Source organism: Camellia sinensis, chromosome 2 (genome assembly GCF_055761805.1).
Source record: "Camellia sinensis isolate YWXY chromosome 2, ASM5576180v1, whole genome shotgun sequence".
In the NCBI taxonomy this organism is placed as follows: Eukaryota; Viridiplantae; Streptophyta; class Magnoliopsida; order Ericales; family Theaceae; genus Camellia; species Camellia sinensis.
The window spans coordinates 213,370,015-213,388,941 of record NC_138962.1 but is presented as its reverse complement, the minus strand read 5'-3'; the positions used below and the strand labels follow the sequence as shown (position 1 = coordinate 213,388,941).

General features: G+C 41.4%; 1 protein-coding gene across 8 annotated transcripts in view; it reads right to left on the bottom strand.

Moving 5' to 3' along the window:
- The window catches only part of LOC114270580 (putative disease resistance RPP13-like protein 1), a 126,199-nt gene that overhangs the window by 3,917 nt on the left and 103,355 nt on the right, over positions 1–18,927 (bottom strand). For 5 of the 8 annotated variants that reach the window (XM_082916882.1, XM_082916880.1, XM_082916881.1 and 2 more), the window contains exon 1: positions 733–5,482. The exons of the other annotated variants lie outside the window; for them this stretch is intronic. In XM_082916882.1, the coding sequence (XP_082773008.1) occupies positions 771–5,117 (4,347 nt within the window). In that variant the 5' untranslated portion in view covers positions 5,118–5,482 and the 3' untranslated portion in view covers positions 733–770. Of the gene's footprint in view, positions 1–732; positions 5,483–18,927 lie in introns of those variants that run through there. 8 annotated transcript variants of the gene reach the window in all.

Here is an 18,927-nt window from a genome sequence, read left to right as displayed (position 1 = left end):
CCCACTTAAATGGGAGCTTCGTACAACGGAGACGCCCTTTTTAATGACCAGCCTAGAAAACCCAAACTAAGGCTTGGTTTTCATAATCAATTTTGACAGATAATTTTCTAAAAATTTGTTTGGCTGTATATTCTAAAAATAGTTTTTAGAAATTTGAAAATCCAAAAGTCATTTAGTTTTCGAATTTGAAATAATTTTTAAAACTATGTTTTGTTTTGGAGCTTTCAAAAATAGTTTTTAAGTTTCAATCTATATTTTATTATTTTTAGTGAACTTTTTAAGTATTTTAATGAATATTTTTTAAGTTTTAGATACACTCAATCTAAATAAACCTAAACCATATAAAATTTATGAAAAAAATCGTTTAAAAAATCACTAAATATTAACAAATATACAAATTTAATACGTTTTTGTATGTATTTTGTATTTTGTATTTATTATAATTTTTAAATTTTTTTAAAATATATGCAGATTAGATGTATTTAAAAAATAAAACAAATTAGTCAATATATTAAAAAAATATGAATTAAAAATTTAAAACTATTTTTGAAACCTCCAAAACCAACCAAAATTTTAAAAATTATTTACTCATCCCATAATGGTCCTCCAAATTTAAATTTAACATATTTTTTTCATTATGATTTTCCACTTTTTGAAAAAATATTTTGTTTTTAAAATCTGAAAATAATTTTTAAATGTTTATATTTATCAAATTAGTTTCTGTTTTGATACCTGGCAATTTGATTGGTTGTACTGCGGTGGCAATTTGATTAGTTGTACTGCGGTGGCAATATTTCATGAACGTAGACTTGAGGAATGTGAGCTAAGTGGGGCCAATATTTGCCTTTCCCCTTTTCACACTTCCCTGTTAGTCTCGGACATCTCCAGATCAGCAATTCCTTAAGTGAGGGAGGCAGCCTTTGCACTGGTAAAGATTTGAGCCTAGGGCAATCAAGGATTACAAGTTTTTCAAGAGAGGCGAGGTTTTGAAACAACTTAAAAGATAGCTTCTCCAGATTTCGGAAATCTCTGATGCGAAGACAGATCAGAGAGGTGGGCAGCAACATCCCATCTATCGGAAAGCTGGAACCCACAGGATGTTCTTCTTCTTCCCCTGAAATCGACAGTGTTTTAAGAGAGGGTAAACTGTGCAAACCAATCTTCTTGAAGTTGTTGTTCCATTCTGAAATATTCATATCCAGCTCTTCAAGAGAAGTGAGGTAGTTGATGCTCTGCAATCCGTGTGGTAGGGCCTTCAGTTTTTTGCATCCCCTGATATTCAATTCTCTCAGATTTGTTGCAGAGTGGAACCATCCTTCCGGAATGTACTCCAAATTCTCACACCCATACAAGTTCAATCGACAGAGATTCCTGAGATTATTATTATTAGGAAGGGCATCTGGCAAGTATTTGAGCCTATCACAACCACTGATCCAAACAGACTCAAGAGATGGACAGTTAATTTCCATCCCCTCCTCTACTAGCAGTGCCTCCAACTTTTTACACTCCCAAATCCGAAGCTCTTTGAGTGTGGGTGGTAGCCCCCCACCTCTGCACGATATCAACCACGTAAGAGACGGACAATTCGTAACCTCTAACACTTCAAGATTATTGTCATTAATCTGCGTTATCCACCCGAATAAGGATTGCAGAGCCTCACAAGCACCTATCTTGAGTCTTTTTAGCGCGCACGGAAAACCTGTCTCTGGAAAAGTTTGCAGAGCCTCACAATCATATATCTCGAGTCTTTTCAGCGTGCACGGAAAACCTGTCTCTGGAAAAGAGCCGAGATTTGGACACTGCCAGACACACAACTCTCGAAGAAAAGTGAAGGTATGTAGCAGCCGTGGCAGTTTCTCCAGCTTTTCACAATTATATATTGTTAGATGCTCAAGCCTCACTATGCTAGGGAGTCCCTCTTCTTGTTGTTGCTGATGTTGCCCTTCATTTTCTTCATCCTCATCTTCTTCAAACAATGAAACTAGCTGGGGGCAGTCTTCAATTACTAAACTTCGGAATCCAGGGAAGCTGCGTTGCACTCTCGCCTCATTCTTCCACAGTGTCTTGAGTTCTTCACACCTAATGTTCAATCTTTCGACTTCCATCAGCCCATGAGTAACCCATTTCGGCAAGAGCTTGAGTTTCTTAACCATCCCAATGCTCAAGGAAGTTATTGAGCTCGGATGCTTAGACTTTGCATTTGCCGATATCACTTCATCATCAACCATACTCCTCATCTCAAGGACTGCTTCAAGGCTTGTTAGAGGAACGTCATTCATAGCTATCGAGGTGAGTGACGGGAGGCTATTGCTGGAACCTTCAACTAGGAATTGTGGGCACTCTGAAATCTCTAGATTATTCAAACAATGTAGATCCTTGGGCATCACCCCACACAGTTTGGGGCAGTCCCTAATCTCTAGATTATTCAAACAAGGTAGATCAGTAGGCAACATTTTACGAAGTTTGGGACATTCTATTATGGAAAGATACTTGACACGAGTGAATGGTTGAACTTCCTTGTGATCTCCAAAAGTATACCAATCCTCCCATTCTAGCATATTCTCAAAGCTTAGAGTCTCCAGTAACGGAAAAGGTTGAACACCGCCTTGCCCGTAGAACTCACAACCAACATACTTCAGTACTCTCATTCCTTTAATGTAAAGCTTTTTGAGGGAGGGTAGTTGTCCGAGTGGTGGCAAGGATGTACAATTTCCACAATTATCTAAACTTAGGTCAGCCATATTGGAGAACAGAGGATCTCCTATCCAAGTCGGAAATCCTGTACCAAGGTAGCCTTTGATATGGAGCTCTTTTAAATTCTTGTGAGGTTGTAGCATGTCAAGCACTTCTGTTTCAACTCTTCCATCTCGTGACTCATCTGAGTTAACACTCCATTCCATTGATAACACATCTAACCCCTTCTTATCATTTAAATTCGCCTCCCTTGCATCTAATGGAACCACCACGTTCTGTAACTCAGATAGGCAAAGCTTCCCCCGAAGATAAATTAAGTTCCCCAACTCTCTTATCCCAAGCCCATTGTTTTTAGTAACAATAAAATTGGACAATGTATGAAGATTAACCAACTTACCTATTCCCAATGGCATTTCTTCTAAGGAAAGTGCATTTGTAGTATCGAGATGGCGTAGATCAATTAGGTTTCCCAAGTCTGATGGCAACTTTTTCAGTGTTCTACATTCTCTTAACATCAATGTTTGTAGATTGTAGAGAGAGCCTAGTGATTCAGGTAATTCTTCAATGAAGGTGTGGGATAGGTTAAGATACCGCAGATGTTTCAAATCTCCAACAGAATTTGGAACTTCTGTGATGCGATATCTACTCATATTGAGCACCCTTAAGCGTCTTAGCTTCAACAATAGATTATGGGGAACATTGCTTGCCAAAGAAAAATATGAATAAGATTCTAAGGGAAATGGTAAGAAGGTCCGTAAATGCGTGGCTTTGTCAAAGATCTCAAATTTTTTCATACCCTCATGGTACTCCTGCATGTAAGATGAATGTCGAGCTTTCTTTATATTTTTGCACTGCTCCTGATATTTCAATCTATCCTCCAATCTAAAACAAGTATCTCTTGCAACTACTTGAGCCAAATCATTGATGAGGTCATGCATCACAAATTTAGAGCTTTTATCAGTACTTGATGGCTGGAAAAAAGACCTTGACAACAATTCCCGAAAGTACTCACCTCCTATATCTTCCATTTGTTTCTCTCTTTTTGGCGGAATGAAACCCTCTGCCATCCATAACAAGACTATCTCCTTTTCCTCAAATTCATAGTCCTTGGGTATTATTGAGCAGTATGCAAAACACTGCTTCAAATGCGAAGGGAGATGATGGTAACTTAATCTCAAAGCTGGAAGGATGTCATTTTCTTCGTGTGATAAATCCCATATTTTATTACACAATACATCTACCCATTCCTCATCTCGTTCTTTGCAACGTAAAAGGCCACCGAGTGTCTTAGCAGCCAGAGGCAAACCTTTGCATTTCTCCACAATTTCCTTACCTATTGATACCAAATTTGGATTTGCATCAATACTTCTCTGCTCGAAGGCATGTTGTGCAAACAACAACCAACAATCTTCATCTGATAGGACCTCAATGTCATGAAGTTCAACACCCCCCATCGTTCTTGCAACATCTCTGTTACGTGTAGTCACCACAACTTTACTCCCTTGGGCTCCATCACGGAAAGGTTTTTTCAAAACATTCCAGTCACTGTATTTTTTGTTCCAGACATCGTCTAAAACAATTAAGAACTTCCTTCCAGCCAAAGCCTTCTGCAGTTGAACTTGAACTTGATCCAAGCCATTAAAATTACATGTCTGGGTAGTCACTGACTCGAGAATTAATTTTGTTATTCTCATAATGTTGAACTCATCTGACACACAGACCCAGGCTTGCAAATCGAAATGCTTCTTCACGGTTTCATCATTGTATACCATCTGAGCCAGGGTGGTCTTGCCAATCCCACCCATACCCACTATCGGAATTATGCCAACGTTGCTATGATTTGATACATCCCCCTTTACGAGCAGCTCAATTATCCTACTCTGATCGTGTTCTCGGCCGTAAACACGAGGATCATCAATTATAGATGTAGAGTCTGGTCTTTGCCAAGTCTTAGTAGGTGTGGGGGGTCCAACAATCTTAACCAAATTAAGTTTCAAACATTGTTGAAAACTATTGTGCAATCTGGTATTGATCTCCTCAATCTTGGACTTCATTTTGAAATTAAACATAACATCTCTTGGCTTGAAATGAGGGATGAGGTTCCATACCTTGCTCGAACTAGCTTGGGGCGGCTTTGCCTTGAGCTTGTGTTGCAAAGCTTCGGCGGCGAACTCATCCACTAAATCATCCAAATCATATGCCAGATCCTGGAGATCGTCGAGCCACAGGTTCACGGCTCGATCTTTCATTTGCTTCTCCTCCGCGTCAAACAGAAGAGCTTCAATTTGAGACAGCATATTGGTCCAATTGGTGAGCTGGGTATCAATACCTTCAAAGGAGGGTAATTTAGAGGAGGCAAAAGAGGACATCTTCTCAAACAGCAATTTGACGAAGGCAGAGAGAAAGATCTCTGCTACAGGCATTGTTTCCGATTACAGAAGGAAAAAAACCAACAGATCAGAAGCAAAAGCAAAGCAAAGCGATGCAAAAGCAAAACAAAGCTAAGAGGGAGGTTGTTGACCTTTCTTGAGTGAAAAAAAAGCTTTAGCAGTCTCAAAAATGAACAAATTTTTTGAGTGCTGAGATAAGTAAAAAATGGCGTCTTCTTTCATTGGCTCCAGGTCCCTTTGCGAAAACGACGTGTATATTAAAAAAATAAAAGAACCCAAGTTGGTAGAATCCAATTATTTTTTAAAATATTTTCAAATGAATTTATATCTCTATCTATCATGGTTTTTCTCAGTTGGTAGAGAGCGGCTTAGCAGTTTTCCAATCTTTACCCGACAATATAGTTTTGGGTTTTGGTTCATCCATTTTTTTTTTTTTTTTTGTTGAAATGTGATTTTTTCGTTATTATTATTGAATTTAAAATGAAAAAAATACTATGAGTAAAATAAAAAAGAAATTAAAGTGAAATTTAAAATTAATTATAAAGATCACCGGAATAATATATTTACTATATCAAACAGCTTAGATTATCAGAATAAAACTTATAGAGAATTTCATGAGTCCGAACAACACTCTTAAATATAAATTGAGAACTAAATTTTTTATTTTTTATTATTTTTGTAAAGATTTGCCTGACAATCATAAAAAAAAATATTCTTTTTCATCATAATTTTTGTTTTTGGTTTTTTTTTAAGCCTTGATTTGATTTTGTTGTTTGTTTTATTTTCTTGTGTTAGGTTGCAAGTTGATAGCTTGCCAACCGGTGGCCTTGTCGGATTTTCCCTGGAATTAAGATAGGAAAAGTGGTAATGTTTATTGGGTAAATTAAATTGGGAGTTTTTGTATATCATTTTGATTCTCACATATTTAATTGATTTAATATTGATTTTAATTTTAAATTTTGTATTAATTTGATTCAATTAATAATGTCAATTAGTGTTTTTGAAGTAAAATCGTTAATGAGATGATTGAGATTGACTCACTTAGTTAAGAAAATTTACAATTTTGTTCTTAAAAGCATAACTCATGCTATTTATGTGTACACTTTTCATAATTTTTTTTTTTAAAAAAAAAAAAGAACTTAAAGATTGCAATCAATTAGGTTAAATTGAAAAAATAAAAATGACAAATATCAAAATGACACTAAAACGAAACTATAAAAATTAGTGGTTAAAATTTGCACTTGTTTATTTTCTTATTGTAATATGTAATGAGTGATGGTGTTTGTTTGGTGTTCATGAGGCTTTTCTCATATCACACACAAACATCATGCCAATTACTCATTTTTGTGAATAAAATGTTTCTCCCTCCCTCTTTCTCTATGTAATTTTTGTAGATGAGTTTCGTATTAATCTTTGTGGCAAAAACTGTCAAAATTGTCAAATTTTTTATCAAATGATTTTGTATTTTCAAAATAAGAAAGTGTGGAATGTTTACAGATCTTTTATTGAAAGAATCTTTTAATTTCACTATAAAAAAGGATTGTTCCCAAAAGTAATTATCAAAACAGTTTATCAAACAAAACTTTCATATCAAGTTCCAATTATCTTTTCTTTTTCTTTTTTTACCAAACAAAAATGCTAAAAAGGTTTAATTATTTAACAGGGTCTTTAATCAGGAACAGATCTAGAATTCAAACTTTAGGGGATAAAAATACAAATAACTTTTCATCGAAAACAAGTACTGTAAAATTTAAAATTTTAATTTATGCCAACACAAAAAAGTGAATAATTAGTATTAATTGAATATTCTTTATCAACATAATTGAAAACAAAAATATAATCAGACTTTTTTTTTTTTTTTACATTAACTTAACAAAAATCTTAACTATTATTATATCTACTCTCCCTCTATTAAAGTTTATTATCTGAAAATATAGAGTTTTTTCTGAACTTGAGAATTTGCCTGTGAAATTATAGCGACCCCGGTCTTTTCTCTTTAGATTATTGTATCCGGACTTAGGCTCCGTAGATCCTGTCATTATTTATTGGTTATTGTTGTCCTTTAATCTCTTTGTATTTGAAGTATAGGTTGTGTTGGACGGGTCTGGTACAGGTTGGTTGAATTTTGATGCCAATAGGTGATGCCCAGATTTTGGCCTTCACGCTCGAGCGGAGGTTTTAACGCTCGAGCGGGCCCTTCGTTATTGCTTCTCCGCTCGAGCGGGAGTTTTGACGCTCGAGCGGGATTTTCCATCTCCCAGTATTTTTGTTCTGCAGTTCTTCCGCTCGAGCGGTAGTTTTCACGCTCGAGCGTGATCCCTTGTTTTTGCTCCTCCGCTCGAGCGGGGAGTTTGACGCTCGAGCGGGTGCAGCGCCTGCAAAACTTCTGAAAGGGTGCAATCGACGCTCGAGCGGCTTTCTTCACGCTCGAGCATGATTCTGTGTCTTACGCTCGAGCGGGGCTTTCTACGCTCGAGCGTAGAGTCGACTACATCAGTCCGTGATTTCACTTTTCTGATCACTTTTTGACCTACCTTTTCATCTCTTAACTTTTAAAAACCGCCCCTTGAGAGTCTCTCTCTCTACTCTTACCTTCTCTCCAAGATTTGATCTATTTCCGGTGGTCTTCTACCCTAGTTCCTTTGGAAGAAAGGTAGAGCTTCACGAGATCTTTCTTTTAATCTGAAAAAGAGAGGATTTGGAGCACTTTGGATTTTGGGTCATCATCTCCATCTTCTCTATTTTAGTTGTGATCTTCAAGGTAGGGATTTCCTACTCTATTCTATAAGCTTTGTTCTAAGTTTTGGTATTTTAAGATGTTGAGGTCACTTAGATAATTTTGGGAAAAACCCTAGTTGTATTAATTAATTAATTTGTAAAATTAATTTAAGGGAATTGGGGAATTTGGTTAAATTCATGAAATTGATGAATTCATAGATTAAATGGTGTAGTTGGATGATTTAAATCACTCACCTATTAAATTGTTGATATATTTATTTCCAGTCTAGAAATAACTGTTTTGGGCTATCGGTGGAGGATAGTCATGATTGTTGTAGACATTGCATGTGGATTAGGAATAACTGAAACTAATCACATTGGTTAAGTCATTAATTTGACTATTGAATTAATACTGAAAATACGTGTATTGGTTGAGCATTGCATTTGCATATTGTGTGGGAGGAGATAGGGGATGTACTCCACGGTTTAGGGGAAGATAGGGGATGGACCTCTAAACCGGATTTTTGTTTGGGAGGAGATAGGGGATGGACTCCATTAGCACCATTTTTATGTGTGCTTATTATATTGAAGTGTTTTTACATGATTATTGATACAGCACTAAAATGTGTATCAAATGGGAAGTATGAAGTGTTTTGATATGAGCATGAGTCTCATTTGTTTTGTTGATATTGGAAGTAATGTGATTATGTTATATAGTTCACTGTTGTAAGTTTGGCCAGGTTCTGAGCCATGTTGATAATAATGGAAAGTGAAATGTGTCTTAGACATTAGTGTTATGAGACTGTTTAATAATAAAATAGATTATCTTGATTAACCATCTATTGAATGCTATAGCTTTATTCAATGCTTATATTTGGTTTAGTATTTTCCTACTGGGCTGTGGCTCACCCTTTATGGGAACATCATTTTCAGGTTCAGGTGATAAGCTACCTCCACGGACTTAGCCTGGAAGGATTTGATGTTTGGGATGTTGAAGACTTGTCTTTAGTTATATGTTTTATTTTGTTATTTTTGGGATTTCATGTAAACATTCAAGCCTAGGGCTTAACTTGTAAATGAGTTAGTACTCATCCTTTTTGTGTCCAAGTGTTAGCTTGGAAAGATGTAAGCCCTTAGGGCATTTATTTTGATGTTGCAGGATGTTACAAGTAAAGTCTGTCAATAAGAATACTCTGATGACTAACTCAAATGATTCATTTTCTTTTATAAATGCATGTTAATGTTATGGTTATTATGGGTTTATTTTGAGGGCGTTACAACTTGGTATCAGAGCGTACCGGGTTTGAATACTTTGGGTACGTGGGAAGTGATTAGTATCACAATGGGTTCGTCTCGTTTGATAGAGACTTAGTGTAATGTTATATGCTTACGTGATAACATGTTTATGTGACTATGTGGGTATGGAATGTAGTTTCTAGGATGGTGATTTGACCCTTGAGTTTCTAGTAGTCTTGTTGGAAAGGCACCTGATCACTGCTGCTTCCAACCGGAACTATAGCAACGCATTGGGACTATCATTATCCAGGAATGAAATTCGTAGGTGCTTATGTGATTATGTGCTTACGTGGAATGAATTATTGCTGTCCCATGCATTAGGACGCGAGTGTTTAGTTTCGGCACATTTGATAATGTGCTAACGTCTTTGTTTCCTTTATTAGTATGTCAGGACGAGGACGAGGACGCGGTAGGCGTGGTAGGCCGGGTAGGCAGGAGGTGCCTGTGCCAGAGGAGATTCCAGCAGTTCAGGAGGGAGTTGGCCAGGCCAATGTGGCCGAGCCAGTAGGCCAGCAGGCTTTGGGCGCTTTAGCTCGAGAGATAGCGGGGGCATTCAGGGAGTCAGTAGGCATTCTCAGAGCTGAGAATCAAGCTCAGGCTGGTATTGCAGATGCAGGACCTTCCTTTCTGAAGAGGGAGTTCTTCCGGTCCAATCCGGATGAATTTGTGGGTGATCCTAAAGAGCCGCTTAAGGCAGATGAATGGCTCGAACAGACAACGAAGACGTTTGAGATGCTTGGCATCGAAGACGAGGGGTTGAAGGTGACCTTGGCATCTTTCCAGTTGAAGGGGGATGCGGGTCAGTGGTGGAAGTTCACTAAAGGTCGTATAGGAGGTACATGGGAGGCTTTTGTGAATGCTTTCCAGGAGAAGTTCCTATCTCCAGCAGTTAGGGAGAAGCTGAGAGACCAGTTCTGCCAGCTTAAGCAGTCGAGTTCTTCAGTGGCCGAGTTTGAGGCTGCATTTACTAGTTTATCCAGGTTTGCACCTGAATTGGTGGCGTCTGAGGAACGCCGTTGTATTGAGTTTGAGAGGAAGTTGAGGCGTGGCCTCAAGCTGCGAGTTGGGGGAACTATGATTCGGGATTATGGGCGTTTGGTTGATGCTGCAGCCCACATGGAAATCATGATGCAGGAGGAGGAGGAAGGACAGAAGGGCTCCAAGAGGAGTCAGGATGGTCAGAGTGATGGTAGGAGACAGAAGGGTTTTAATCCCCAACAGTCTCAGAGTAGCTTTTCTAGATCGACTTTTCCTGTGCCGAGTGCTAGTTCGGGGAAAGGCAGTCAAGGAGGCATTACCTGCTTCAAGTGTGGCCAGCTGGGCCACAAGTCTCCAGTCTGTCCTCAGAGGGGAGGAGTGCTGAGAGCAGCATCATCTTCGGCTCGATCTCAGAGCCAGAGTCAGGGGAGAGGCCAGCCACTCTCGTGTTATCAGTGTGGTCAGCCAGGGCATATGAAGAGGTATTGCCCGCAGTTGGGTGGCACACCTGGTGCATCTGGTTTGAGGCAGATTCAGGGTCAGCAGCCAGCTCAGTCGGGTCAGGCCTCGAGGGCCAATCAGGGGGCTTCATCGTCCCAGTCGGTGCAACAATCTTATGCTCCTAGGGGTGAGCAGGTTGATCAGAGGTCATCTGGGCGCGTGTATGCTGTTACCGCGCAGGATCTTGTACCGGCTCCATCTGTTGTGAGAGGTACTTTCTTGTTTTGCAACTCGGTTGCTAATGTTTTGATTGATACGGGTGCATCTCATTCCTTTGTGTCTGCTGCATTTGCATCTGTTTTGGAGTTGGAGTTAGCACAGTTAGCATCTCCTATTTGTGTAGTGTCGCCTCTTGGGGGTGAATTGATTTTGAAACACGGTGTTAGGGGTTGTGATATAGAAGTTGATTACCATAGAATCCCATTTTCCTTTGTAGTTATGCCTATGAGAGGTTTCGATGTTATTTTGGGTATGGACTGGCTATCGTCATACCGGGCAGTTATTGATTGCTACCGCCAGAGGGTCACTTGTTGTACCGTGAGCGGAGAGTATTTTCATTTTCTGGGGGACCGGGTTGGTAATGTGTTGCCATCAGGGTATGTTCCGCGAGAATGGAGTGAGCTTAGTGGTCTACTTGCCAACCTTTCGATTAGTGAGGATGATGAGACCCAGGTTATGTTGCCAATGGTGGTTTGTGAGTACTCGGACGTCTTTCCCGAGGATCTTGTTGGTTTGCCACCGCATCGAGAGATTGAATTCTCTATTGACCTAATGCCCGGCACGGCGCCGATTTCTATGTCACCTTATCGTTTTGCCCCAGCCGAGTTAGTTGAGTTGAAGATTCAGCTCCAGGAGTTACTAGACAAGGGTTTTATACGCCCTAGTGTTGCGCCGTGGGGAGCACCGGCCCTCTTTGTTAAAAAGAAAGGTGGTGCTTTAAGACTTTGCATAGATTATCGGAAATTGAATCGGGCTACGGTTAAGAATAAGTACCCTATGCCTCGTATCGATGACCTGTTTGACCAGTTGAAGGGTTCCCGTTGTTTCTCAAAGATAGACTTGAGATCGGGATACCACCAGTTGAGGGTCAGGGAAGAGGATATTCCGAAGACGGCATTCCGTACGCGGTATGGCCATTATGAGTTTTTGGTAATGCCATTCGGGCTCACCAATGCACCGGCAGTCTTTATGGACTTGATGAACCGGATCTTCCGGGAATTCTTGGATCAGTTTGTAGTCGTTTTTGTGGACGACATCCTTATCTATTCGCCTTCTGAGGAGGAGCACGAGGCACACTTGAGGGTGGTGCTTGAGTTACTTAGAGCCCATAGGCTGTATGCCAAGTTTGGGAAGTGTGAGTTCTGGCTGAGAGAAGTCAAATTCTTAGGCCATGTGGTATCCGGTGAAGGAGTGTCTGTTGATACATCCAAGGTAGAGGCAGTGCAAGATTGGGCACAGCCTAAGAGTGTGTTTGAGATCCGCAGTTTCCTGGGGTTAGCTGGGTATTACCGTCGGTTTGTGAAAGACTTCTCCAGGTTAGCATCACCGTTGACTAGACTGACTCGGAAGGGAGTTAAATTTGTATGGAGTGAGATTTGTGAAAAGTCGTTTCAGGAGTTGAAAGTTAGACTGACTACCGCTCCAGTATTGATTATTCCAGAGAGAGGGTTGGGTTATGCAGTCTATTGTGACGCCTCACGAGAGGGTCTGGGTTGTGTATTAATGCAAGAAGGGAAAGTAGTTGCCTATGGTTCACGTCAGTTGAAAATTCACGAGCAGAATTACCCTACGCATGATCTAGAGTTAGCAGCTGTGATATTTGCCTTGAAGGTTTGGAGGCATTATCTTTATGGTGAGAGATTTGAGGTATTCTCGGATCATAAGAGTCTGAAATATTTGTTTACACAGAAAGACTTGAACTTGAGGCAGAGGAGGTGGATGGAATTTATTGAGGATTATGACTTTGAATTGCATTATCATCCGGGAAAGGCCAATGTGGTGGCCGACGCCCTTAGCAGGAAACCTGTTGGTGACATAGCTAGTATAGCCATCCAGGAATGGGAGATGTTGGGTGCACTTGGAGAGTTTAATTTCCTTCTGGGCGAATCTGTTGAGGCTGCGGCCTTGTTTTCTGTTGTTGCACAGCCTACACTTGTGACTCGAGTGTTAGAGGCTCAGAGGGGCGACCTTGAGGTAGAATCCCTCCGTGAGAAGATTTCTGGTGGGAAGGTTGAGAAAGGTTTGACGGTGTATCCCGACCTGAGTGTGAGATACCGAGACCGTCTGTTTGTGCCAGAGTCTTGTCGAGAGGAGGTACTCCGAGAGTTCCATCATTCACGCCTTGCGGTGCATCCGGGAGGCACTAAGATGTATCGGGATTTGGGTCGCCAATTCTGGTGGCGAGGTATGAAGAGAGATGTGGCAGTTTTCGTATCTAAGTGCCTTACTTGTCAGCAAGTGAAGGCCGAACATCAGAGGCCAGCGGGTTTGTTGCAACCCTTGCCTATTGCCGAGTGGAAGTGGGAACATGTCACTATGGACTTCGTTGTGGGTCTTCCGAGGACTCAACGAGGTAGTGATGCTATTTGGGTAGTTGTGGACCGGTTGACTAAGTCGGCGCATTTTATTCCTATGCGTGTTAAAGATTCAGTTGATTATCTGGCCGATTTATATATTCGGGACATAGTGAGGTTACACGGGGTTCCAGTGACGATCGTTTCAGATAGAGATCCTCGTTTTACTGCCAGGTTGTGGCAGAGCTTGCAGAGTGCCTTAGGCACTAAGTTGACCTTTAGCACAGCTTATCATCCTCAGACTGACGGGCAGTCCGAGCGTACTATTCAGATCCTTGAGGATATGCTTCGGGGTTGTGTTCTTGACTTTGGCGGGTCGTGGGAGAGGCACTTGCCATTAGTGGAATTTGCCTACAACAACAGCTTCCAGTCTAGTATCGGTATGGCACCGTTTGAGGCCTTATACGGCCGACCGTGTAGGTCTCCTGTTTGTTGGGCCGAGGTGGGTGATGCACCTCTGTTGGGTCCGGAGTTAGTGAGGGAAACGACGGAGAAGGTTGAGCTTATCCGTAAGAGGCTTGTTACAGCCCAGAGTCGTCAGAAATCTTACGCCGACCGTAGGAGAAGACCTTTGGTGTTTGAGGTGAGTGATCACGTCTTTTTGAAGATATCACCAAGACGGGGATTGATGAGGTTTGGGAAGAGCGGGAAGTTGTCCCCTCGATTCATTGGTCCTTTTGAGATCCTTGAGAGGATTGGTGAGACTGCTTATCGTTTAGCTTTGCCGCCGCAGTTATCCGGAGTACATGACGTGTTTCATGTGAGTATGCTTCGGAAGTATGAGCCGGATCCATCACATGTATTGGATTGGACCGATTTAGTAGTTGACGAGGATGTCTCGTATGAGGAGAGACCGGTTAGAGTTTTGGATAAGCGGGATCAAGTCTTGCGAGGCAAGACCATTCCTTTGGTTAAAGTTTTGTGGAAACATCATGGTGTGGAGGAAGCCACTTGGGAACGTGAGTTGGAAGTCTGCGAAAAATATCCGGACATGCTTATCGATTTGTAATCTTGTATGTAGATTTTGTAATATTGTCGAACTTTAGAGCTTTATATATATGTCTTAAGCTGTAAAACATTGTGAATGTTTTGGTTAATGGAATATTTTGGAACTTGTCTCGAAATGGAAGTTTAATGGAACATTGTATATGTTGAATATATTGAAAATCCTTGAAATTGAAAGAAAATTGCATAGTGTTAATGCAGGTTGAAATACATGTTTGTTTTGCATATTGTGGCATGCCTCTTAGTTGAGAGATGGAATGGCCGGTGTTGGGTCAAGTTGTTTATTATTGAGTTAACATATTGTTGGAATTTGAGAAAACTTGTTTTTAAAACCTTGTGCTTAATTTCGGGGACGAAATTCTTTTAAAGGGGGGGAGGTTATAGCGACCCCGGTCTTTTCTCTTTAGATTATTGTATCCGGACTTAGGCTCCGTAGATCCTGTCATTATTTATTGGTTGTTGTTGTCCTTTAATCTCTTTGTATTTGAAGTATAGGTTGTGTTGGACGGGTCTGGTACAGGTTGGTTGAATTTTGATGCCAATAGGTGATGCCCAGATTTTGGCCTTCACGCTCGAGCGGAGGTTTTAACGCTCGAGCGGGCCCTTCGTTATTGCTTCTCCGCTCGAGCGGGAGTTTTGACGCTCGAGCGGGATTTTCCATCTCCCAGTATTTTTGTTCTGCAGTTCTTCCGCTCGAGCGGTAGTTTTCACGCTCGAGCGTGATCCCTTGTTTTTGCTCCTCCGCTCGAGCGGGGAGTTTGACGCTCGAGCGGGTGCAGCGCCTGCAAAACTTCTGAAAGGGTGCAATCGACGCTCGAGCGGCTTTCTTCACGCTCGAGCATGATTCTGTGTCTTACGCTCGAGCGGGGCTTTCTACGCTCGAGCGTAGAGTCGACTACATCAGTCCGTGATTTCACTTTTCTGATCACTTTTTGACCTACCTTTTCATCTCTTAACTTTTAAAAACCGCCCCTTGAGAGTCTCTCTCTCTACTCTTACCTTCTCTCCAAGATTTGATCTATTTCCGGTGGTCTTCTACCCTAGTTCCTTTGGAAGAAAGGTAGAGCTTCACGAGATCTTTCTTTTAATCTGAAAAAGAGAGGATTTGGAGCACTTTGGATTTTGGGTCATCATCTCCATCTTCTCTATTTTAGTTGTGATCTTCAAGGTAGGGATTTCCTACTCTATTCTATAAGCTTTGTTCTAAGTTTTGGTATTTTAAGATGTTGAGGTCACTTAGATAATTTTGGGAAAAACCCTAGTTGTATTAATTAATTAATTTGTAAAATTAATTTAAGGGAATTGGGGAATTTGGTTAAATTCATGAAATTGATGAATTCATAGATTAAATGGTGTAGTTGGATGATTTAAATCACTCACCTATTAAATTGTTGATATATTTATTTCCAGTCTAGAAATAACTGTTTTGGGCTATCGGTGGAGGATAGTCATGATTGTTGTAGACATTGCATGTGGATTAGGAATAACTGAAACTAATCACATTGGTTAAGTCATTAATTTGACTATTGAATTAATACTGAAAATACGTGTATTGGTTGAGCATTGCATTTGCATATTGTGTGGGAGGAGATAGGGGATGTACTCCACGGTTTAGGGGAAGATAGGGGATGGACCTCTAAACCGGATTTTTGTTTGGGAGGAGATAGGGGATGGACTCCATTAGCACCATTTTTATGTGTGCTTATTATATTGAAGTGTTTTTACATGATTATTGATACAGCACTAAAATGTGTATCAAATGGGAAGTATGAAGTGTTTTGATATGAGCATGAGTCTCATTTGTTTTGTTGATATTGGAAGTAATGTGATTATGTTATATAGTTCACTGTTGTAAGTTTGGCCAGGTTCTGAGCCATGTTGATAATAATGGAAAGTGAAATGTGTCTTAGACATTAGTGTTATGAGACTGTTTAATAATAAAATAGATTATCTTGATTAACCATCTATTGAATGCTATAGCTTTATTCAATGCTTATATTTGGTTTAGTATTTTCCTACTGGGCTGTGGCTCACCCTTTATGGGAACATCATTTTCAGGTTCAGGTGATAAGCTACCTCCACGGACTTAGCCTGGAAGGATTTGATGTTTGGGATGTTGAAGACTTATCTTTAGTTATATGTTTTATTTTGTTATTTTTGGGATTTCATGTAAACATTCAAGCCTAGGGCTTAACTTGTAAATGAGTTAGTACTCATCCTTTTTGTGTCCAAGTGTTAGCTTGGAAAGATGTAAGCCCTTAGGGCATTTATTTTGATGTTGCAGGATGTTACAAGTAAAGTCTGTCAATAAGAATACTCTGATGACTAACTCAAATGATTCATTTTCTTTTATAAATGCATGTTAATGTTATGGTTATTATGGGTTTATTTTGAGGGCGTTACAACTTGGTATCAGAGCGTACCGGGTTTGAATACTTTGGGTACGTGGGAAGTGATTAGTATCACAATGGGTTCGTCTCGTTTGATAGAGACTTAGTGTAATGTTATATGCTTACGTGATAACATGTTTATGTGACTATGTGGGTATGGAATGTAGTTTCTAGGATGGTGATTTGACCCTTGAGTTTCTAGTAGTCTTGTTGGAAAGGCACCTGATCACTGCTGCTTCCAACCGGAACTATAGCAACGCATTGGGACTATCATTATCCAGGAATGAAATTCGTAGGTGCTTATGTGATTATGTGCTTACGTGGAATGAATTATTGCTGTCCCATGCATTAGGACGCGAGTGTTTAGTTTCGGCACATTTGATAATGTGCTAACGTCTTTGTTTCCTTTATTAGTATGTCAGGACGAGGACGAGGACGCGGTAGGCGTGGTAGGCCGGGTAGGCAGGAGGTGCCTGTGCCAGAGGAGATTCCAGCAGTTCAGGAGGGAGTTGGCCAGGCCAATGTGGCCGAGCCAGTAGGCCAGCAGGCTTTGGGCGCTTTAGCTCGAGAGATAGCGGGGGCATTCAGGGAGTCAGTAGGCATTCTCAGAGCTGAGAATCAAGCTCAGGCTGGTATTGCAGATGCAGGACCTTCCTTTCTGAAGAGGGAGTTCTTCCGGTCCAATCCGGATGAATTTGTGGGTGATCCTAAAGAGCCGCTTAAGGCAGATGAATGGCTCGAACAGACAACGAAGACGTTTGAGATGCTTGGCATCGAAGACGAGGGGTTGAAGGTGACCTTGGCATCTTTCCAGTTGAAGGGGGATGCGGGTCAGTGGTGGAAGTTCACTAAAGGTCGTATAGGAGGTACATGGGAGGCTTTTGTGAATGCTTTCCAGGAGAAGTTCCTATCTCCAGCAGTTAGGGAGAAGCTGAGAGACCAGTTCTGCCAGCTTAAGCAGTCGAGTTCTTCAGTGGCCGAGTTTGAGGCTGCATTTACTAGTTTATCCAGGTTTGCACCTGAATTGGTGGCGTCTGAGGAACGCCGTTGTATTGAGTTTGAGAGGAAGTTGAGGCGTGGCCTCAAGCTGCGAGTTGGGGGAACTATGATTCGGGATTATGGGCGTTTGGTTGATGCTGCAGCCCACATGGAAATCATGATGCAGGAGGAGGAGGAAGGACAGAAGGGCTCCAAGAGGAGTCAGGATGGTCAGAGTGATGGTAGGAGACAGAAGGGTTTTAATCCCCAACAGTCTCAGAGTAGCTTTTCTAGATCGACTTTTCCTGTGCCGAGTGCTAGTTCGGGGAAAGGCAGTCAAGGAGGCATTACCTGCTTCAAGTGTGGCCAGCTGGGCCACAAGTCTCCAGTCTGTCCTCAGAGGGGAGGAGTGCTGAGAGCAGCATCATCTTCGGCTCGATCTCAGAGCCAGAGTCAGGGGAGAGGCCAGCCACTCTCGTGTTATCAGTGTGGTCAGCCAGGGCATATGAAGAGGTATTGCCCGCAGTTGGGTGGCACACCTGGTGCATCTGGTTTGAGGCAGATTCAGGGTCAGCAGCCAGCTCAGTCGGGTCAGGCCTCGAGGGCCAATCAGGGGGCTTCATCGTCCCAGTCGGTGCAACAATCTTATGCTCCTAGGGGTGAGCAGGTTGATCAGAGGTCATCTGGGCGCGTGTATGCTGTTACCGCGCAGGATCTTGTACCGGCTCCATCTGTTGTGAGAGGTACTTTCTTGTTTTGCAACTCGGTTGCTAATGTTTTGATTGATACGGGTGCATCTCATTCCTTTGTGTCTGCTGCATTTGCATCTGTTTTGGAGTTGGAGTTAGCACAGTTAGCATCTCCTATTTGTGTAGTGTCGCCTCTTGGGGGTGAATTGATTTTGAAACACGGTGTTAGGGGTTGTGATATAGAAGTTGATTACCATAGAATCCCATTTTCCTTTGTAGTTATGCCTATGAGAGGTTTCGATGTTATTTTGGGTATGGACTGGCTATCGTCATACCGGGCAGTTATTGATTGCTACCGCCAGAGGGTCACTTGTTGTACCGTGAGCGGAGAGTATTTTCATTTTCTGGGGGACCGGGTTGGTAATGTGTTGCCATCAGGGTATGTTCCGCGAGAATGGAGTGAGCTTAGTGGTCTACTTGCCAACCTTTCGATTAGTGAGGATGATGAGACCCAGGTTATGTTGCCAAGGGTGGTTTGTGAGTACTCGGACGTCTTTCCCGAGGATCTTGTTGGTTTGCCACCGCATCGAGAGATTGAATTCTCTATTGACCTAATGCCCGGCACGGCGCCGATTTCTATGTCACCTTATCGTTTTGCCCCAGCCGAGTTAGTTGAGTTGAAGATTCAGCTCCAGGAGTTACTAGACAAGGGTTT